Source organism: Mesoplodon bidens (assembly GCF_964165515.1).
Source record: "Mesoplodon bidens genome assembly, chromosome: 14".
Lineage (NCBI taxonomy): Eukaryota > Metazoa > Chordata > Mammalia > Artiodactyla > Ziphiidae > Mesoplodon > Mesoplodon bidens.
In genome coordinates, this window is record NC_138170.1 from 1545603 (window position 1) to 1568753 (window position 23151).

A 23151-nucleotide genomic window follows, 5' to 3' on the forward strand; every position below is an offset into this window, starting at 1 on the left:
AATTCTCATAGGGACTTCCCTGGTGGCGCAGTGGTTAAGAATCTGCCTGCTAATGCTGGGGACATGAGTTCGAGCCCTGGTCCGGGAAGATCCCACATGCTGCGGAGCAGCTAAGCCCGTGTGCCACAACTACTGAGCCCAAGTGCCACAACTACTGCAGCCCCCGTGCCTAGAGCCTGCGCTCTGCAACAAAGAGAAGCCACTGCAATGAGAAGCACACACACCGCAACGAAGAGTAGCCCCTGTTCGCCGCAACTAGAGAAAGCCCGCGCACAGCAACGAAGACTCAATGCAGCCAAAAAATAAAGAAATAAATAAATTAATTAGTTAAAAAAAATCCTCATAGAAAACACGTGGGTAATGAAGAGGTTTCCAGTTTAAACCACTGCTCTATCATTTAATGGCAGCATTCTTTCTCAGAAGCCAAGGTTACAGAACCAGCATAGGACTTTCCTTGTGGCTCTCACTCTAGTAGCCTCGTGATATAATATCTCTGTTGTTTTCCCACGTGGCTTCCTTATTAAAATATTTTGGGGAAGGATCCAGGCACTTCCATCCCTTCCAGAAAATACGTACTGCCTTACCTGGTTATTTTACTGCCATTTGATCAAAGATTGTTCCCCATTGAGGAAATATGAGGTAGGTTAAAAACAACAACAACAGAAAGTGCGAATGTACTCTCTGGGCAAGCAGATGCAACTACTTCCTAAGCTACACAAGAACTGCTGAAATTCAGGGACTGCATCTGTTTAAAAACATTGGTCTAAAATAATACGTAGCCCGGAATTCCCTGGCAGTCCAGTGGTTAAGAATCTGTGCTTTCACTGCCGAGGGCCCAGGTTCAATCCCTGGTCGGGGAACTAAGATCCCATAAACCACGCGGTGCCACCAAAAAATGAATAAATAAATAAAATAATACTTAGCCAAATATTCAGTTGCATTACCTAGCAAATATTTGCTACATTTCTATTTGCTAAATATCTCATGCAAGGCTCCACAATAGGCACAGTTAAAATACAAAGCTAAGTAAGTCAGGGATTTGCTTTCAAGAAGCTGGTCATCCAACCGAGGTAATAAAATATGTCAAAATTTCTTCCTTTTTAAATAGCAAACGTTGATTGAGTAAATATATGTTCTAGAACTGTCTAAGGGAGTTCTATACCTTATTTAATCCTCACAACCTTAAGAGATTGCCCGCATTTTACAAATGAGAAAACTGAGGCAAAAAGTTATGAAAATACTCAACGTTATGTGGTTATTAAGTAGCACTGGCAGGGTCCAAATACAAATAGTCACCTCCAAAATATGAGCTTTTTAGTCACTATTCTATCTTGCTTCTCGTTTCAAAAAGAAAGAAAGAAATTAATATTAGTATTTGCTTTTAGAGAAAAATTGGAATTATACAGAAAAATAGAAAAGAACATAAACCCTCAAAGTCCTACCACCTAACAAAACAGCTGTTAAATATGCAAATACTATTCTTTAACTTCAACTATAATTATATTATAAGAAAGATATATCAATAGATAAAGGGCTACAAGAGTTCAGAGGTAGGAAAGAGGATTTCCTGCTGGATCTTGAAGGACAAGGTAAGATGTGGATGTTGGGGCATTCCAGGCAAAAAGGACTGCAAGCACAGGAGCGTGGACTCAAGGAGGCCCAGGACTTATAGGAGAAACAGCAAGAAGTTGTTTGGCTGGAAAACCACCTTGAGCAATGAAGCTAGAAAACTAAAGGCCAAGTCATAAAAAGCCTAGAATTCCTCTACCTTTCATCTTATCAGTACTGGTAATACTGCACTAATTACCGTTTATTCCTGTGTCAATCTCCTCTGTTAGTCTGGGAATTCCAGTCTATATTGAGCATTTATTGTGTGCTGTGCTGAGCACTGGCGATGACAAATAAACAAGTTGTTTTGTCCCCAAAGGAATTCACAGTCTACTGGGGAAGAAAACGTAAGATGGCTCTGATGGAAAGATGAACAGTGTGGGTTTCTGTCACTTGCATCCAAACAAGCCTGGCTAAAGTAGACTATTATCAACATATCTGGCCATGGTTTCCCCTTTTCTGTGCCCTACTTGTACCCTACAGAAGCCAGATCACAGGGAGGGACAAAGAGGTTCTTGAAAAATAAAATCAGTGATCAAATCAGGAGTCTAGTGGGATGGGCCAGATAGAACTAAATGGCAAGCAAGATAATGACTGAAAAATGCCTGTGGGATTTGGAAACCGACACTGGAGAGCTTGGTGAGAGAATTTTCTGTGGGAGGGAGGCACCCCGCAGAATGTGGACTGACTGGTGTTGAGGAACAAAAGAAATGGTAATGTTGTGCAGATAGTGGATGAAGACTGTTATTGGACCAGGACTCTTTTCCAGATGGTCTTTTGGGGGCCTGAGGTAACTTAAAGGAAGGTAAAAATGTATTTGTTTCAAAGGCCAATAAGCAAATGAAAAGATTCTCAACATCAGCCAACAGGGAAATGCAAATCAGAATCAAGAGATACCACTTCACACCCACTAGGATGGCTATAATCAGAAAAATACATAATAGCAAATGCTATCAAGGATGGGGAAATATCAGAACCCTCAGATATTGGCCAGTGGGCATGTAAAATGGTGCAGCCAATTTGGAAAACAATCTGTCAGTTACCCCAAAGTTTAAACATATAGTTACCATATGACGCAGCCACTCCTAGGCATATATCCAAAAGAAAAGAACACATTCATCCACACAAAAACCAGTACAGGAATGTTCGTAGCAACAGTATTCATAATAGCCAAAAAGTGGAAACAACCCAAATGTCCATCAACAGATGAATGGATAAACAAAACATGGTATATTCATACAATGGAATAGTGTTCGTCAAAGAATGAAGTACTGATACATGCTACAACATGGATGAATCTGAAAAACATAAGAAGCCAGACACAAAACACTACATATTGTGTGGTTCCACTTAACATGAAATATCCAGATTAGGCAAATTCATATAAAAAGAAGGTACACTAGTTGTTGCTAGGTGTTGGGAGGAGGGAGGCATGGAGACTGCTAATGGGTACCGGTTTCTTTTTGGGGTGATGGAAAAAAATGTTCTAGAATCAGATAATGGCTATTGTTGCACAACTCTGAATACACACACACAAAAAGAAACACAGGCGCTTACTTTTTAAAAGGGTGAATTTTATGCTACGTGAGTTAGAGCTCAACTTAAAACTCAAATTAAAGTTTTAAAAAATTTTGGGGTAATTGCCTTGCCGTCCAGTGGTTAAGACTCGGCCATTTCACTGCCGTGGGCCTGGGTTCCATCCCTGGTTGGGGAACTAAGATTTCGCATTAGCAACAATTCGAACCACGCACAAGCTCAGCCGCTCTTCCAGTCCGAAGACCGCAATTCCACCACGCCTCCGGGAGCGGAAGTCCCGGCCTAGAGTCTGCTGATTGGCTGAGACGGAGGAGCGGGCGGTGCGAAAAGGGGCCTCTTGAGACCCTCTCAGCGGGGAGGAGCAGAACGAAGCCTTAGCTCGCGAGATTTTGCTGGTTCCGCATTTTGGGTCTGTAAGGTGGGGGAGGGGGGCGAGGCGGGTGCAGTTCCTCTCACCTGCTTGCCCCAGCTCGATCCCGGCCCGGAGCAGCGGCGGCGCGGGCTTCCGCTGTCCGCTGGCTGAGGACCTTCCGCTCCCCCTTGGTCCCGCGCGGGCTCCGAATCCTGTCCGCGGCAGGGGCAGCGGCCCCTCCCCTCCCCTCCGAGGATAGAAGATGAGCTTCCTCTTGTGAGTGTGGCCCGGTCGAGGGCTCCAGGACTGAGGGCCGAGGCCCGGGAGGGGCGGACGGACGCCTGAGGCGAGGGCGGGTCCCCGGGGTCGGGGTCTGGTGCCCGGCGCTTGCTTTGCCCACGCTCGGGGTCACGGGGGAGGCTTGGATGTGGGCAGAAGCAGAGGGAGATGAAGGTCGAGGCAAAGGAAGCGGAGCGAGAAGGTTGGGGAGTAGAAAGGCCCCGAGGCCGGTAGTGCCTCCAGACTTTTCCGCCCGAGGGCACCTGAGGGCAGAGGGACGATCTGGGCGCCTCAATTTGTCTTGAGTCTCGAGCCTTTTAGTAACGATGCATATGCTGACTTAGCTTTTTACTCCACCGTACGTCCAGCTTTATTATTGTCAGTATTAAATTACCCCCGCGGAAAAATGCCGCCCCAGGAAGATGTGGGAGTGCCGCTGAAGTTAAGCTGCGGGCCTTGCATCCAGTTCTGATCCAGCCCACTTTGTGAATTTGTATAATTAACTAACTTCTTTTTAACTCAGTAGAATCCTATTTTAGAGGTAACGTCTGGGCCCAAAGGAGCCTTGAATGGGAAAGTTTGTAAATTCTCTGATGATGCTTACTCACATTAAGGTTTGAGAAGCATTGCTCTAGCACCTTATTTTTCTCAGGTGGCTCTCTTTACCTAGCATGTTGCTTAAATATGTATTGTATGAGCGAATAAATAATCCATTTTCAGTTATGGGCATCACCCACATACTTGACATGTGAAAGAGTGTTTCATAACCAGAGTTTACCCCGTTTCTTATTGTGAGAAGTTTGGATTCTTTCTAGTATTTTGCTATTATAAAATAGAACTACTGAGACTTTGTCTAAATCGCTTTTCCCCTCCTTTGGATTATTTTTTTTAAGCGTATAGTCTTCAGAGTATGATGACCATATCAAAAAATCTTTGATTTATATTTTAATTGCAAATTTCCATATTACTAGAAACCACCATCACCCTCCCCCCCCCCCAGTCTTTTTTTTCTGTTAGTGCTTTGTGGATGCACAGTTCTTATTTGCTTTTTGGACCTAAATGTGAGGCCGTTTATTTCTTTTAAACTTTGTTTTGTTGATGGACATTTGAGTTTCCACTTTTGGTTATTATGAATAATACAGCTATAAACTTGGATGTACCTATGTGTTCCTTTCTCTTGGGAATTGCCTGGTTATATGGTGACTATGTTTAACCTTTTGAGGAACTGCCAGACTTTCAAAGCACTGCACCATTTTGCCTTCCCATTAGCACTGTATGAGTTTCAATTTCCCCACACCCTCCCTAGCACTTGTTAATTGCATTTTTGATTATAGCCATCCTAAGTGGATGTGAAATGGTATCTCACTGTGATTTTAATTGGCATTTCCTTAATGACTAATGATGTTGAGCATCTTTTCGTGTGCTTATTGGCCATTTGTGTATCTTCTTTGGAGTAATGTCTATTCAGATCCTTTGACCATTTTTTAAATGGGCTTGTCTTTTTGGTTTTAAGTTGTAAAAATTCTTTATCTTGGATACAAGTCCCTTATCACATCTGTGATTTGCAATATTTTCTCCTACTTTGTGGATTCTTTTCACTGTCTTGATGGTGCCATTTGAAGCACAAAAGTCTTAATTTAGATGAAGATCATACTGAACCTTGACACATCATTTCTTGCTAAGTACGGAAAATATCTAGCTACCTGTCATTCACAGCTTGTTTCTATTGAAAGGACCATTCCCTCTAATTTAGTACTTCCTTATTAAATTTAGCTCTTATTCATGTTAAACACAAACTTTCCATATTTGATTTTTATTGTTTTCATAACTCCTTTTTACTTCATAATCAGTCTTATTTAAAATTCAAATTACTCAGGTAAAGTGAAAGTCCTCAGTTTTATTTCCCTTCCCCTTCCTAGAAGTAATCACCACGATCAGTTTGATGGGCGACACTTTCTATGCATTTACAAACTGGGCTTCTGCTGTACATTTCATTCTGTAATATGTTTAAGCATGTATTGAGATCTATCGGTGTGAATACAAGTAGCTCTATCTTGTGATTCTTAACTACTGTATGGTATTCCATGATATAGATGTATCATAGTTATTCATTCCTCTACCAGTAAGCTTTAGGATCATTTCCAGGTTTTTCGCTATTAAAAACAATCTTGGGAAACACATCCTTATCCATATCCAGGAGAGACACCTAGAAGTAGAAGCGATGGATTGAGAAGCATTTCAGTGTTAATAGATATTGCCGTGTTGCCCTCTTAAAATGTTAATGCACTTTGACCATTAGCGAATTAAAGTACTAATTTCTCTCTACCGTATCCCACACTTAATGTAATTGTTCTGATTTCTGGCACTCAGGTTAAGGAAAAATAAATCTCATTTTAATTGAACAGCTTTTCATATGTTCATTTGTCATTCTGTTTTTCTTTCTGAATTGTGTATTCATCTCCTTAGCCCATTTTTCTAAAGCATTCTTTGCCTTTTTCTTAACAGATTATAAAAACCCTTTATAATTTAGTTAATACTTTTAATATATGTTGCAAATACTTTTTTTTGCTACTTGTCTCCTTGTTCTGAATTATTGAAGTTTTAATTGTTACGGTTAGAAAGCTGTCCATTTTTTCTGGGCTTTGTGTCATGTTAGGAAGACCTTCCTTATGAATGGTGTGAGATAGGAATAAAAACTTATCCCCCCCCCCCGCCGCCACCAAACCAGTTGTCTCATTTATTTTCCCTGCTATAAACTCTAAAATGTTAGTGCTACTTCTCTGGTTTGCTTTGATGGCATCACAAATATTTTGATACAGAAAACTGGATTTTTGAGCTGTACGAACCTTAGAGCTAACACCCTCACAGCACTATTAGGTGAAAATTGAGGCCAAAGGAGGTTAGGTTTCTCAGGCAGTCACAGAGTTAGTGGTAGATCAAGAACTAGAATCCAGGTTTTTTCTTCTTTTGGTTAAGGTGCCCTTTCTGTTACACCAGCCTGCTTCATGAGGCACAGTAAAATTGTCTTCTATGTGAAATGGTGCTGCTAATCCTGTTTCTATGTAGGGGAAAAAATTTAACTCTTTCTTTTATTGTGTTTATTCTCTCTTCCCCTACCCCCCATCTTGGCACTTTTCAGGGAATATTTTTTAATTTCAAAACAATTTATATGCCTAAAATTGTCATTCTGCTTCCGGTCCTAAAAATTGATGTACTTTTACTTTTAACCTAACAGTAGTAGCCGCTCTTCTAAAACATTCAAACCAAAGAAGAATATCCCTGAAGGATCTCATCAGTATGAACTCTTAAAACATGCAGAAGCAACTCTAGGAAGTGGGAATCTGAGACAAGCTGTTATGTTGCCAGAGGGAGAGGACCTCAACGAATGGATTGCGGTTAACAGTAAGTTTTTAATAACTTTCAACTCTACTGGTTTGTAAGAAGATTTTGCTAAAATCTTTTTGTTAATGAATTTTCTTATGGATGTAGCTATCTTAGTAAAACAGATTATCTGTAAAGAAACATGTAAGTACAAATACATCCAAAGTGTGTTCTCTTCACAGTGTACCTGATTGTAGCTTGTGTGCTTAAATAGAGAGACCCGAGGAGAAATGAAAAGTACTTTGGGGTGATCTCTGAGGAGAATGGTCTGAATTGCTGAGTAAGGTCAAATGAAAGATTGATAAATACAAAGATTCTGCCTGTGGTGGACATGACTTTGTAGGGGTCCATCTTCATAGTTGTGCCCCCTCTCCCAGCAGCTTTCATCTGCCTGTGTATACAGAAAAGTCAAGTGCAGTTGCTATGGTCAGTCACTTGATTATTGTGAGTTAGGAGTAGCCAGAAGAAACTTGAGAGATTGGGAGAAAACAGAGGGACCCATGAGCTGAAAGTCACTCTGAATTCAAGACGTAAAAGCATGACATGGAAGGATATGCTGAGTCTAGAGGTTTGAATATTAGTGTCTATCATTTCTGAGATGAGATCAGTTCTGGATGATAGTCTATTAGGAATTTTAGTTGTTCCAGGAATCTTTAAAACTTTTTTTTTTTTTTTTTGCGGTATGCGGGCCTCTCACTGTTGTGGCCTCTCCCGTTGCGGAGCACAGGCTCTGGACGCGCAGGCTCAGCGGCCATGGCTCACGGGCCCAGCCGTTCCGCGGCATGTGGGATCTTCCCGGACCAGGGCACGAACCCGTGTCCCCTGCATCGGCAGGCGGACTCTCAACCACTGCGCCACCAGGGAAGCCCTTTAAAACTTTTTAATGGAAATTTTCAAACATACAGAAGTAGAGAAGCAAGTAGAATGAATTCCCAGGTATCCATTATCCAGCTTCAACAGTTATCAATTCATGGGCAATTGTGCTGCTTCTGTACACTACCCTGATTATTTTGAAACAAATCCCAGACATATTATTTTATCTATAAATATTTCAGTATCTAAAGGCTAAGAACTTCCCCTTTTAAAGGTACTGACAGCGCCATCATTCTTTTATGTTATCAGATATCCAGTTAATGTTCACATTTCCCCTGATTGTCCTATAAATGTTTATTTTTTAAAAAATATAAGGGGATTGCCCTGGTGGTCCAGTGGTTAAGACTCCGCACTCCCACTGCAGGGGGCCCGGGTTCAATCCCTGGTCAGGGAACTAGATCCTGCATGCTGCAACTAAGAGCTGGAGCGGCCAAATAAATAAATATTTTTATGAAAGTAAAGAATAAAAATATATGGTTGGTTTAAATCAGGACCCAACAAGGTCTGTACATATGTTTCTTGAATCTCTTAATTCACAGGTTGCCCCTCATTGCAGTTATTTTTCCTTGCTCTTTTTGTTGTTGTTGAAGAAACCAGTTTGTTTTCTACAGAATGAATTTTGCTGATAACATCCCCAAGGCGTCCATTATCTTGTTCTTTTATTTCCTGTAAATATTAAATCTAGAGCAGCACTGTCCAAGAGAACTTTCTGTGATTAGGCAAATGTTGTATATCTTCACTGTGGCCATTTAGCACTTGAAATGTGGCTACTGTGACTGGAAATGAATTTTAAATTTAACTTCATTTTAACGTAAATTGCCTTGTGTGTCTAGTGGCTACCATGTTAGAACAGATTTGGAGCTTTAATCAGATTCAGGTTTGATTTTGTTTAAGACTACTTCGTAGGTGGTGGTATATACTTCCAACAGTGTAGATATTTCCATAGTGTCTAGTTGTTTTTTTATGTGGTTTTCAACAGTTGGTAATCATTGCCTTGGTCAGTGTGGTCCAATAGAAATATATTGTGAACTACAAATGGAATTTAAAATTTTCTAGTAGCCACATTAAGAAAAATTTTATTTTTCTCAACTCATTAAAAAGCCATTATTCATATTATTAAGAGAAAAAAAATCAGGTGTAGAACTATGTAATGTGTTATCTTTTGTGTTAGATGGGATAAAGAAACTTAGGGGGCAAGACACAGAAAAAATTACTATAGTAGTTACCTGTGTGTAGGGGGTAACTTGGAACTTAGATTTTTCACTGTATATTTTTATCTATCTTTTGGCATGTGAACCATGTGGCATATTATCTATTCAGAAAAGACCACTTTTTTTGTAACCTTATTCAAATTATTATCTTCCATTCTTTTTTTTGATTTTTCTTAAATGAAGTACAGTTGATTTACAGTGTTGTGTTAATTACTGCTATATAGCAAAGTGATTCAGTTATACATATACATACATCTTTTTTTTATGTTCTTTTTCATTATGGTTTACCATAGGATATTGAATATCGTTCTCTGTGCTATACAGTAGGACCTTGTTGTACCCATTCTCTATATAAAAGCTCACATCTGCTCACCCCAGCCTCCCACTCCATCCCTCCCCCAACCCCTTCCCCCTTGGCAACCACCAGTCTGTCCTCTATGTCCATGATTCTGTTTCTGATTCATAAATAGGTTCATTTGTGTCATATTTTATTTTTTAATTTTTATTATTTTTTTAATTTATTGATTTTATTTATTTATTTTTGGCTGCATTGGGTCTTCAGTTGCTCTGTGTGGACTTTCTCTAGTTACAGTGAGTGGGGGCTGCTCTTCGTGCAGTGTGAGGGCTTCTCATCCTGGTGGCTTCTCTTGTTGCAGAGCATGGGCTCTAGGCGTGGGGGCTTCATTAGTTGTGGCACGTGGGCTCAGTACTTGTGGCTCGCAGGCTCTAGAGCGCAGGCTCAGTAGCTGTGGCACACAGGCTTAGTTGCTCCGCGGCACATGGGGTCTTCCTGGACCAGGGATCGAACCCATGTCCGCTGCACTGGGCAGGTGGATTCTTAACCACTGCACCACCAGGGAAGCCCCTGTGTTATATTTTAGATTCCACATATAAGTGATGTCATATGGTATCTGTCTTTCTCTTTCTGACTTACTTCATTTAGTATTATAATCTCTAGGTCCATCCACATTGCTGCAAATGGCATTTTGTTCTTTTTTTGGGGGGCTGCACTGTGAGGCATGTGCGATCTCAGTTCCCTGACCAGGGATTGAACCCATGCCCCCTGCATTGGGAGTGCGGAGTCTCAACCACTGGACCGCCAGGGAAGTCCCATATTTCATTCTTTTTTATGGCTGAGTAATATTCCATTGTATATATGTACCACATCTTTATCCATTCATCTGTTGATGGACATTTAAGTTGTTTCGATGTCTTGGCTATTGTGAATAGTGCTGCTATGAACATAGGGGTGCACGTATGTTTTTGAATTATAGTTTTGTCCAGGTATATGCCCAGGAGTGGGGTTGCTGGATCATGTGGTAACTCTATTTTTAGTTTTCTGAGGAACCTCTGTGCTGTTTTCCACAGTGGCTGCACCAATTTATTGATACATTCCCACCAACGGTGTAGGAGGGTTCCCTTTTCTCCACATCCTCTCCAGCATTTGTTATTTGTAGACTTTTTAATGATGGCCATTCTGACTGGTGTGAGGTGGTACCTCATTGTAATTTTGATATGCATTTCTCTAATAATTAGCAATGTTGAGCATCTTTTCATGTGTCTGTTGGCCATCTGTATGTCATCTTTTATTCTGAAGGCATCTGTTGGCCTTCTTCAGCTTTTTGATTTTTCTTTGAGACTTAATGCTCTAATCAACTGTTCTCAAACCTTTTGGTTCCAGGATCCCTTTATTCTCTTAAAAATTACTGAGAACCTTAAAGGGCTTTTAATTATGTGGGTTATATTTAGTGATACTGTGTTAGAAATTAAAACTGAGCAAGTTTAAATACTTATTTTAAAATACATGTTAACATAAATATATTTTTATGAAAAATGACTATTTTCCAAAATAAATTTTAATGAGAAGTGTGGCATTGTTTTACAGGTTTGCAAATCTTATTTAATGTCTGTCTTAATAGGAGGTTGGCTGGATTCTCATATCTGCTTCTGCATTCAGTCTGTTGTGATGTCATACATTATGGAGCCTCTGGACACCTCCACTGTGCCTCCTGAGAGAGAGTGAAAATTCAGAGCAATTAAAATGTTTCTGACCTCACAGATTCCCCTCTGAAACAGGGGATCTCTGGACCGTATGTTGAGAACAGATCAATAAACCAGCACACCATCTGGGCACACTCTTTGTTTTGAATGAATATTGAATGCCTAAGTATTACTTTCTTAGAAACATGACTAATTTAAGAGGAAGGTTTGTAAGTGAGGGAGTTTTGTATAAAATTCCTTTTGACATGGTGGAATATTGATTTGTTTTCTAAGAAACTTGGAAAAGCCCTAGTTGATTTTTTAGGTAATCTTTTAGATGGGGAACTAAGATATTTTTTAAAAAGCTTGCCAAGGCTTATGTGGTTCTCTTTGCACATAGTAATATGTTTCACTCAGTTAAGTTCATTTCTTACCCCCTTCCTCTTCTGTTTTCTTCCAGATCTAGCTGAAGCTCCTTTAGGAAGTACTCCTTGACTATCTCAGCTCCTCGAGATGTTGCCTTTTCTCTGAACTCTTCTAGCACTTATTGTTGGCCTTTGTATGCTATCTTCTTATATGTTATATTACTCCTCTCTTTTAATTTTGTCCCTTTTGTTAGCTGGAGAGTCTAGGGGAAGGGACATTATCTCCTGTCTTTTTTATGTTCTCAATATGCACTAGGTCTCAATTTTTAATGATGAACTAGATTTTTTAAATGCCTGACACAGCTGATACACCTCCCTCCCAGTATATTCCGCAACGATTTTTTTCTTTCCCAACACAGATAATATTGTCTGGTCCAGATTGGTAAGAAGCTATGGATTTTTTCATTTGCTTGTATATGATCAAATTGTATATTCTAATGTAATAATCACCATTACGTTAGAATTATCCCTAATATTTTATTTTCCTGCTTACAGGCTGTTTAAAAGCTTAGTATATTAAAAGTGAATGAATATTAAAAGTTAACTTTACTTAGGTGTAACAACTTAGAAGGAGAATTTATAGTGCCCCTGGATTGTTGAATCTCCTGAGGATTCTTGGCTGAATCCTCCGACTGAGAGGTCTGATGTTTTGTTGTGTTTACACAGACATTTTAACACAGTTCTGCTATTATCTTTCCAGCTGTGGATTTCTTCAACCAGATCAACATGCTATATGGAACTATCACAGAATTCTGCACTGAAGCAAGCTGTCCAGTCATGTCTGCAGGTCCAAGGTACATATACTGGCTATTATATAGGTATTTGAATTATTACCAAATAAAGCTAATCACCAATTGATATAAATTAAATAATAAAGACTTGTTTTTCTTACCCATTTGCTTGTGAAAACAAAAAGTTTACCTATAAGCTTTTAGTTATTAAATACTTTGGTATGTGGTACCCAGTATTTTGATTTTTTATAATTGCATTATATTAAGTATGAATATTCAGTAGTAGGATTGAAAGTAAAGAAATTTGACTTAGGTTTATCTTGCTTTTACGAAAGTTATTTTTTTCAATTTTATTAACATTTATGGTTCTGTTTCTGGTTTTTAAATTAATTTCTTGGAAGAGTTTTTAGTTGACCCTTTAATATTTGATTTTTTTTGTTGTTGTGCTTATTTACTGTTAGTTACCTCCAAATGGTGCTGCTTTAGTTATCTAGATTAAAATGTTTTTGACTATCATAAATTTCTAGAAATGTTGAGGAAGAGATGGAACTCTTTATCACCCATAAAGTTAAGATGTGATGGAATTAACATTTTAGTGTGTCCTTCCAGCCTTTTTTCCTATAACAAATGATTGATTTTATGTGATGATAGATGGTAGCAAGATATTTACCTCTTGGGAAAAAATAGTCCTTTCTGAATTTGCTATAGATGTAAAGGAAAAAAAGGGCCCCAATGAGTTTGAGTCCTATTTTTATTATGTTATTTTAGGAGAGATGTTTTTTATTTTGTGAAGTGTTAAGTTTTATTCCTCAAACTATCTTTGGCTTAAATGCTTCACACAGTGAAGTTTTGATTAAGTCTTATTAATCATTCTAGCAAAGGTGAGGTAGAAAAAGATGCGTGCCTAAGATTGTTTCTTTAAAACGCTCTCCAAGAAACAGGGTTTTATAATCTTGGCTGTGTTGTTGATTACTTAATGGCCAACAAGCTCAGAATGTGGTGGATCCATCAGCACCTTGCCCAGTCCTCAGCACCCTCTGTCTAACAGACAGGCATGCAGTTCCTTTGTCTTTCTCAGGGCTGTGTTGTAAAACAGGTTCTGGCACAGCCAGCTGCCACACCGGCTTCCTTTTCTTTTCCTTTATTACCGTCACATGTCAGGATACAGTGTAACTTATGGTCGGGCCTCCGTATCCATGGTTCCTCTGCATCTACAGAGTCACCCAACCGTGGATCTTGTAGTGTTTACTATTGAAAAATATCTGTTTGTAAGTGGGCCTTGTGTGGTTCAGACCCACCTTGTTCAAGGGTCAACTGTACTTCTACAGGGAACTCTCAAGTAATCTTCAGTAGAACTTCAGGTAATTTACTAAATATAGATACTATACTATACTATAGTACTATATATATAACTTCTGTTGACAAACTGTGAACCTACTTTGATTACAAGTTGCAACATGTTTTTGAAAACTTTATCACTAAAACTTTTTTCTCTCCAGATATGAATATCATTGGGCAGATGGTACTAATATTAAAAAGCCAATCAAATGTTCTGCACCAAAATACATTGACTATTTGATGACTTGGGTTCAGGATCAACTTGATGATGAAACTCTTTTTCCTTCTAAAATTGGTGAGTTAATGTTGTAGAACTAATTTTCTTTTTAAAAGATAAATGTGTTATTGTCTTTTTAATGCTCTATTACTATTAAAAAAGGTTGTAAATGTCTACTCCTTCCAGCCATGCTTGTGTCTGCCTGGGTTTCTTCATCAGTACTAGTTGTTACTCAGGTTTTCATCTTTTCTAATATAGGTAAATAAATTTGTAGTATAAGGTACATTCTAAAAAATATCAATAACAGTGAGCATTTTTTGGTTTATTGATCCTTGTGTGTTTTCTGTTTATATCCTTTTTCTGTTTCTTTATGTTAAGGTTATTAGCTCTTTGTCATGCATGTTGTGTGTATTTTTTCCCTGGGTTGCCTTATTGTCTTGTTTATGAGGTTTTTTTTGCTATGTATAATGTTCTTATTTTGACCTATTAATCTTTCCCTTTATGATGTCTGGATTTTAATACAATGATTAGAAGGGATTTTCCTACTTACAGATTATAAAATATTTGTCCATGCTTTTATTTAGTACTTTTGTGGTTTTGCTTTTACATTTTATTTTAATCTTTGTTCTGTCAGGAATTTTTTTTCAATGCTCCCTTTACTTTTTTCCAACTATAAATGCTAGTTTGTCCAGTGCCATTTATCGAATACATGTGTCTTTTATCCCCTCATTATCATATGTGTACACCAAATTGACATATATCTTGGAGTCTTTTAATCTCTTTATCTGTTGTTATAGAAATTCCACACTGTTTTAATTACCATGGCTATGTATCTTTGAACATCTTGTACGGCTAGTCTCTCTTCCTTGCTCTTCTTTTTCAGAATACTTACAGCTATTCTGGAAAATTTGTTCTTCCAAAGAATTTAGAAACATTTTGCAAGGTAAAAAAAAAAAAACTGTGAGATTTTTATTATGATTTTATTCAATTTGTAGATTAATGTAGGGATTCTCGTTCTCTTGACAACACTTGAGTCTTCCTATCCAAGAACAATTCATATTCCTTTATTCATGTCTTTTAATTATTTCTTATTTCCTCGTGTAAGATTCTGCATTTTACTTTATGCTAGTCCTTCAGGTTTCTTAAGTTTATTCCTAGGCACTTAATGTTTTTATTGATAATCTGGTTTCTAACTGGTTATTGTTTAGTATATAGGAAAACTATTCTGATTGTTTCTTTTGGATTGGTTTTCTTGAGTTTTTAAAGTATACAGTTATATCATACTAAGATAATATTAATTTCACCTCTTCTGATAAATATACTACTTGTGTAACTCTTATCTAATTGCAATAACTAGTACTTCCAGAGCAGTACTGATTAATGGTGATGATGGCAAACATCTTTTTCTTGTTTACTTTTATGTGAGTGCTTCTAGTATTTCAGCATTAAGTAGGAATCTTGCTTTTGGTTAGAGGTATGTGAATTTTTAAAAATCAAGTTGGTTATAGGGTTTTATCAGATACTTTTCTAGTATCTGTTGTTGATCATAAGGTTTTCTCCATTTTTTTTTAATGTTCTGCTGCAAGAGTTTTTTTTATTTCTGCTATTTTGATTAAGATTTTGGCATTGGTATTCATGGATGTGATTGGTCCTTGTCACTTTCAGTATAAGGGTATATTATGAACAACATATTGTTGGATTCTGTCTTGTCTGTTCGGGCTGCTATAACAAAAAATACCAGAGACTGGAGGGCTTATAAGCAATAGAGATGTATTTCCCACAGTTCTGAAGTCTGCAAGTCCAAGATCAGGAGCCAGCATGGTCAGGTTCTGTCATAGGTCCTCTTCCTGGTTTACAGATAGCAAAAAGCAGTGTTTTTGTTGTATCTGCACATGGCAGAGAGGGAAATCATCTTTGTCGAGTTTCTTCTTATAAGGGCACTAATCCTATTCATGAGGGCAGATGCCCTATGACCTAATCACCCCCAAAGGCCCCACCTCTTAGTACCATCATCTAGGGGGTTAGAATTTCAACATGATTTTGAGGGAGACACAAACATTCAGAACATAGCAGATTCCTTTTTGAAGTCTAATCAGAGGCTCTTTCAGGAGAAAATTTTATATCATGTTGTTATGTTTGGTCTGTTTGTTTTTGGTCAACTTTTCCATTCTATAAAACCTTTTGTTTCCTTTCTCATAGATCCTTTATTGTGTATTGGGTGTGCTTGAATGTTAAATTCAGCTTGGAAAGTGCTGCTTAGATTAAAACAAATCACTTGTATTTCTTTATTAAAGTCTCCCTCTTATGGAGGTAAAGAATACTTTTGTCATTATTCTCTTTCCTCGGCTTCCCAGTTCTTCAGTATTTTATCCTAATGTTCTGGAATTCTTCCCCCCTTCATTAGGCTATTATCCAGATCTTACCTATGCTAATTATTTATTCTTATTAGACAAACTGTCTATTATTCATTTTTAAACAAATATATCCAACTTATTAATGTTCTTTTTAATAGCATGGGGCCCATTTACAAATTCTGAAAGAAAAAGGGTTTGACTTAAATCCATCTTTTCAGTACATGAATATAAGACCAAGTCCAGAAGAAACATGTCCATAAGCCCCAGAATAATGTGTGAAAAGGCAAGTTGTTAACAAGACTAAGGGTGGGGACACACACACACACACACAAATCAGCTAACAAGAGCAAACTATACTAAATTTCAAGCTATTAAGGACTGGTTGAGAAATAAAGAACACAAAATGCAGGGAAGGAGAAAATGACAGCCTTTGTTTTCTGAAAGATTAGAGAAAAGAATATGTTCAAGAGTAGCGTAGTGGAACAGACCTTCAAGGCCAACTAATCTAGGTTATTTTGGAAGCAGATGCCTTCTTATGTATTTGTTAACTATACACAGTGCCAGTTGTATTGTCTTTCTCCCGTCTCTGTTTTCTAACAAATATTGGTCTTGTCAACCAAAATTCTCAGGAATGCAACCAGTCACATCCCCACCTGCACTGCTTGGAGAGAGATGACTAAGTCCTCTCCCAGTTATTTTCTAAGGAGGTGTTTATATTCTTTGAAAAATAGGGAGGTGCCATTCCTCCCCTGTACAGAAAGTATTATTCCCCTTCTTAGACTATAGGAAAATGAAAATAGCACTTTAAAAAATTAAATAAAAAGTCGAGGACTCCTAGTTTAAGAAGGAAAACTGGCTTTTCAGAGTACTTCAGAAGAGGAAATACTTTTTTTTTTTTTTTTTTTGCGGTACGCGGGCCTCTCACTGTCGTGGCCTCTCCTGTTGCGGAGCACAGGCTCCGGACACGCAGGCTCAGTGGCCATGGCTCACGGTTCTAGCCGCTCCGCGGCCTGTGGGATCTTCCCGGACTGGGGCACGAACCCGTGTCCCCTGCATCGGCAGGTGGACTCTCAACCACTGCGCCACCAGGGAAGCCCTGAGGAAATACTTTTTATTTGTAGACAGTAGATAATAATGACTCAAAGTGTGCCTTTCTTTTTTTTTTTTTTTTTTGCTCGGGAGAGTTTCCAGTCCTGGTTGAGTGTGTATGTGTTTGTGTAAAAAAAATTTTTTAGAGTTAAAAATTGCAAAAAGTAAAAATTTTCTATTTATAGTCAAAAATACTTATTCTCCAGGACTTCCCTTGTGGTCCAGTGGTTAAGACTCCATGCTTCCAATGCAGGGGGCTTGGGTTCAATCCCTGGTTGGGGAATTAAGATCCCAACATGCCATGCCGTGCAGCCAAAAAAAAACAAAGTTGCATTTAATTTTAGGGAGAAACTCTCCTGTATTAAACAACTAAAACTGATTTTGATTCCTCATCATCTTGCATAACTTGATACCTGTGTCTGCTATTCTAAGGCAGTCAGGAAAAGTGTGGTATGTGAGGATACCTCATATACTTAGGTTTGGGGTTTTTTTTTCCCCTTGCCTTAAAAAAAAATGGAAATAGGCTTGTATTTGTGAATTTGTGTATTGGAGTTGCTCATGGCAGCGTCTAAACTTTTCTGCTATTTTTCTTGAATTGATAAAAGACTGATTGATACATACCTATATTACAGGTGTCCCATTTCCTAAAAACTTTATGTCTGTGGCAAAGACCATTCTAAAGCGTCTGTTCAGGGTTTATGCCCATATTTATCACCAGCACTTTGATTCTGTGATGCAGCTGCAGGAGGAGGCCCACCTCAACACCTCCTTTAAGCACTTTATTTTCTTTGTTCAGGTAAGTTGAACCGCGTTGACTTTTGTGTCCTTTGACCTGGACATATCTGGATTGGTAGTTAATATGGAGTAATTTTAGAGTCTTATTTATAGATGTAGAGCTAAGCATGCAGGGTTCTCGTGTTTTGTTTCCTTTTATTTATTTGATGTGCATAGCAGCATAGAAACCATTACCCCCATTTTGGACCTTTTACCTCTGGAGAGACCTGCCCCAGGTCTCTGGTTAAGATATGACAAGAAGCACCAAACACTCAAGAAAGCTTGTTCGTACCCTCCTGTTCCATTGCCACTGCTGGGTAAAGGGATGCCATGGAAAAACATCTATGGTTGGGTTGTTTCATGAGATGTCTATGCCTAAAAGAGAACTTTTGGAAGAACTCACTAGCTACTATCTTGGGTTAAGTTTCCAGAAGTCCACTTCAGGCCAAATCTTACAAAGCCAGCAGCTAGAAACTTCAAAAAGAACCACCCCCTTCAGAGGTGTGGCCTATTTCCCTATGGGCCCTTAGTTGGAATTAGAACTTTTTAAAGTCAAAATAATTCACATTGTTTGAAAAAGATATCAAAGAATAGGGACTCGTTAGCCTAACTTTCGAGATATATAATTCTATATGTAAAATATAAATATGTCTCTCTAGATATTTTGGAGGGAAAGCAGGTAGTTTTATAGTAGATATTATATGTCACAATTCTATGTACCACACAAAGGAGAATGTACTGTGCTCTCTTCTTTGTTTTCCTTCTGAGATTATTGCATGGCATATATAGAGTATAGATATAGATATACGAAAGTAAAAGGTCTGCTGACCCAGAAGAGGCCACTATCAATGGTTCAGTGTATAGTTTTCACATAATTTCTGTGTAAATGCAAACATTATACGATTTTACACAGGATCATGTTAATATGTACGGTTGCTTATTTATTAAGTCCCCTGTATTTTAAAACAGGGAGTAAAAATGACCCCATTTAAAAATGTTCATAGAGATTATTTCATCATTCTTTTGGATTTCAGAAAGCTAGGATTGGGAAGCCCTTCTCAATGACATTTATAGAGTTTTAATTTTAGATCTGTTTTTAAATTTTATTTTTCTTCTTTATTTTAGGAGTTTAATCTGATTGATAGGCGTGAGTTGGCACCTCTTCAGGAATTAATTGAGAAGCTTGGATCGAAAGACAGATAAATTTTTCTTCTAGAACAGTTACCCTCTTGCTTCATCTACTGCTAGAGCTATCTTGTTGCTTTCTATTATAGACTAGTGATACAAACTTTAAGAAAACAAGATAAAAAGATACCTATTGTCTGTGTCTACTGATAAAATTGTCCCAAAGGTAGGTTGGCCTAATACCTTCAGAGTGAGAAATTCAGGACACAGCTGAATCTGAGGCACTGTGTGACCACTGCCGTTACTGCCATAGAGCCATACTTGGTTGTAGAATGTGAGGACTAACCTGTAGTTTATTAGTCTACTTACTCTTTTACTGAAGAAGATGATTGACTCTGTTTCAGGTGACAGCATGATGGATATTAAGAATTTCCAATAATTTATTAACAGGTTTCCAGAACAAATTTCCTAATAAGGCAATCACAGATCAGTTTTATTCTGCTTTTATTTTACAAATAGAAGAGGTGTTCTAAAATTTCCTTAAGATTTAGAACATTTGTGTCACTTTGGATAACCTTGTAGTTTGAAGTTTGTATGCTAGTGTTTTTACAGGTAAGATTATATATATGTATATTTTTTCAAAATCCATGATTGCAGTTTAAATCATCATATGACATGTGGTATGGGAGTAACCAAAGTTATTTCTAAAAGGACTTTATTTTTTAATCTTTTTCATCTTTATTTGGAATTTTATTCACATAAACCTGTCTAAATTTTTAGTGTGTGTGTATCGAATAATTTTTTTAAGTCATCTAAGGATCGTCTTGCAGATTTTTATTTTGAAATGCTTCATTCAGATTAGTTTTAATATGTAGGTTTTGGCTGAGAAAAGGAAAACTTCCAAAAAATTATAACAAATTTGGGTCTCAAAAACCATTATTTTCATTCATGTTTGTTTCAGAGGCCTTAAAATTTGGATAGGAGGATGGAAGAAAGTACTCAGAGTACTTGACTATTTAATTTTGAGTTTTCCCTTACAAAGAAAGTACTTTTATACGTTTTTATTGTGACTTGAGACTTAGTTACGTGTAGCGTAGAAATGCACGACCCTTACGCCAATAAGGATAAAACGTACGGAGAACCCCAATGAAACGCCTTGAGGGCGCGCGCGCGCATTTTATAACCCAGCGGAGAGTTTGCTGTGCTGCCTGTTCTTTAACGTGTGTATGTGCTGGGCGGGGGGGTAACATGTTTAAAGGGGGCAAAATGGGATACGTTAAAAAAAAAAAAAAGAAAACTTCATCTGTTAATAGTCAAAGGATGGATTGGGATTTTATTCTGTTTTGTTTCTGTATTAAAACTTGAAATTATTCTGTTTCTATTGGGATAAAAAGAATCTTCTCCTTTAGCGAAGAAAAGATCTAATTTTCCTTAGGTTTCTGAGATTTAGACTGTTGAAAATGTAATGAGGCACACATATTACTAAAGACTTGCCAGACTGGCGACACTTTAATTTCATCAGCGTTCTTCGTTTCAGAGCTACGATATTTTTTGCAAAGTACTCACCATCTTCCATCTTGATACCTTTGGGTAAGGTTAAATTTGATGGGGTTTTATTTTTATTTTTGTTATTCCACTAGAATGTAAAGAAAAGAATTGCTTAGAAACTCCATTTTTGTAATAACCCAATTTCAATAAATTCTTAAATATATGTAGAATTTTAAAGGAAACAAAACATTTTATCTGATTTAGGCTGAAACCGTACATCGTTGTTTTGGGAAATAAAACGTAGAAAAATCCCTTATGAAAAAAAAGAGAAAAGCCCTCTATGAAACATTCCATAATCCACATTTTAAGAATATCCAAAGTCGCTGTCAGGCATTCTGTATGTTTATGTTGATCATTTCCAAACAAGAAAGAAGGTTTTTACATGCCACCTAGAATGTTACTGACTCTTGACTTTGAACATTGTTGGCTTTAAGTATGCAAGGAATGAAATATTTCTCACCTAGGATTGTACTTTCATTATTTCTAATATTTCACATATCATCAAACAAAAGGGTTCTCACTTTTCTCCATTTATTTTCAGTGGTAGAAATCCTTCCTCTCTTCATGACTCAGCCCTAAAACTAACTAAAGATGGCCACAGTTAGGACAGTAGTAGAGGCAGCTTAATAATGGGACATACATTTTTAAATTTGTTGGTAATTTGGGAATTCAGGTAATTCAGAATGTCCTTTTTTTAAAAAAAAATAAAAGCATTACTAGGTTCCCAAGCTAATCTGGCTTAACCAACAATGCATCTAAACATTGGTGTCAGCATTATTTGTTTACATCCAAGGCCCGGGAGTTGAGAACAGGAGAGTTGGAGGACGGGGAGAGAATAGGGAGAGGATGACACCTTTCTGACTTGGCTGGAGGGCCAGCCTTTGATTAAAGCTGGAAGAAATCAGTCTCTCTCTGACTCCTCTCAATCTTGATTTATCTCCCCGAGTGACACTCACTCCCCTGGCTCCTCCTACTCAGAAGTCACCTCTCAGTGTCCGGTCACTGCCCTTTACACCTGACTAAAATCATGGGTTGGACAGGACTCGCTAAATTATGCAGTTAATCCTATGGTGCTTCAATTTCCAGGCCTTTAAAAAAAACTTCTGGCCTGGAAAGTTTTTTTTAAAGGCCTGGAAATTAAAGCACCGTAGGATTAACTGCATAATTTAGCAAGTACTGCCCAACCCATGATTTTAGTGCAGGTTTTTGTTTAAATAGTGCAGCTTCCTTGCACTACAGTTTCTGTATTGACAGCCAAATGTACCCTTTATTCTCCAAACTGTGAAGAAAGTGATTTTTACTGCGCTGCCAGCTAACAAAGTATTTCCTTTCATCTTAGACTTGTAGATCCCTAGCTCATGTAGCTGCTTACTTGAGAAATGCACATCTGTATTCATCATGACATTGATAACAGCAAGAGGAAGGTTTTTCTAGTAATGCAAAAGCAAGAGGAACAATTCTGGTGGTGATTTTAATCTTTCAAATATTGTTGAGGTTTCTTGATTATACTCTTGGCCTTCTCTCTCTGAGCAGTGAGGTCACATTAGAAGTGGAGAAGCTTCTAAACATAACATCATCACCTTATAAGCATAAATAAATCAGTACTGAAGAGTATGAGTCCTAGAAATTTGTTTCTAAGCAGCTCCAGTCATGGTGCTGTTCTTCCCCTTGCCTGGTTGTAGGAGGCTGTCTCTCTGTCTAGAATTCTGGCCTGAAAGTACCAGCTGGTACACCAAACTAAGCAGCTTCAACAGGGACATTATTTCCTCCTAATATCAGTTCAGTAACTGGATTTGGTTTTGTAGAATTCTGGCAAAGAGGGAAAATAAGTAGTTCCTCAGTGTTCCTTTGTTTTTGCATTAGATTTTGATATTTCAGACTGTAAGGGGCTTTGGGGGATGCTATTGATATTACCTGTGATAGCAGTAATTTTATTGAAACAACTGAATTGAAATTCACTTTGGTTTTCTCTCATTATCAGATTCTTTTCCAAACAAGTATTCTGTAAATCCAAATGGATTACCAGTGTGCTATAGATTTATTATAGAACAACATTCTATGTTTGGTCTACATTTAAAACAGTTTAAGTTAGTCTTGGTTATCATCTAAAATATTTTTAAATGTTCTTTACATGAAAATTTATTTTGTATTTTTAAACCTTTAGGGGCTTTATCTATTTTTCTAAGTCAGTTAACTGTACTTTTTAAAAAAATATTTTGTATCTACTTTTGTAACTTCATCAGAATAAAATATATTGAAAGAAAGGAAGGACTGATGAAAGTATGTCTCAACACACTTGTTTCTGTTTAAATGTGAAACTTGAGATTTTT

The 23151-nt window shown here is 37.7% G+C and overlaps 1 protein-coding gene across 1 annotated transcript; it reads left to right on the forward strand.

Moving 5' to 3' along the window:
* Window positions 1-3529: 3529 nt before the first annotated feature.
* On the forward strand, window positions 3530-23085 carry MOB1A (MOB kinase activator 1A). The gene is made up of 6 exons (XM_081253475.1): window positions 3530-3772; window positions 7011-7177; window positions 12346-12439; window positions 13876-14009; window positions 18007-18170; window positions 19274-23085. The coding sequence occupies exons 1-6, from the start codon at window positions 3759-3761 to the stop codon at window positions 19349-19351; spliced, it is 651 nt and encodes a 216-aa protein (XP_081109601.1). The 5' UTR covers window positions 3530-3758; the 3' UTR covers window positions 19352-23085.
* The last annotated feature ends 66 nt before the right edge of the window (window positions 23086-23151 follow it).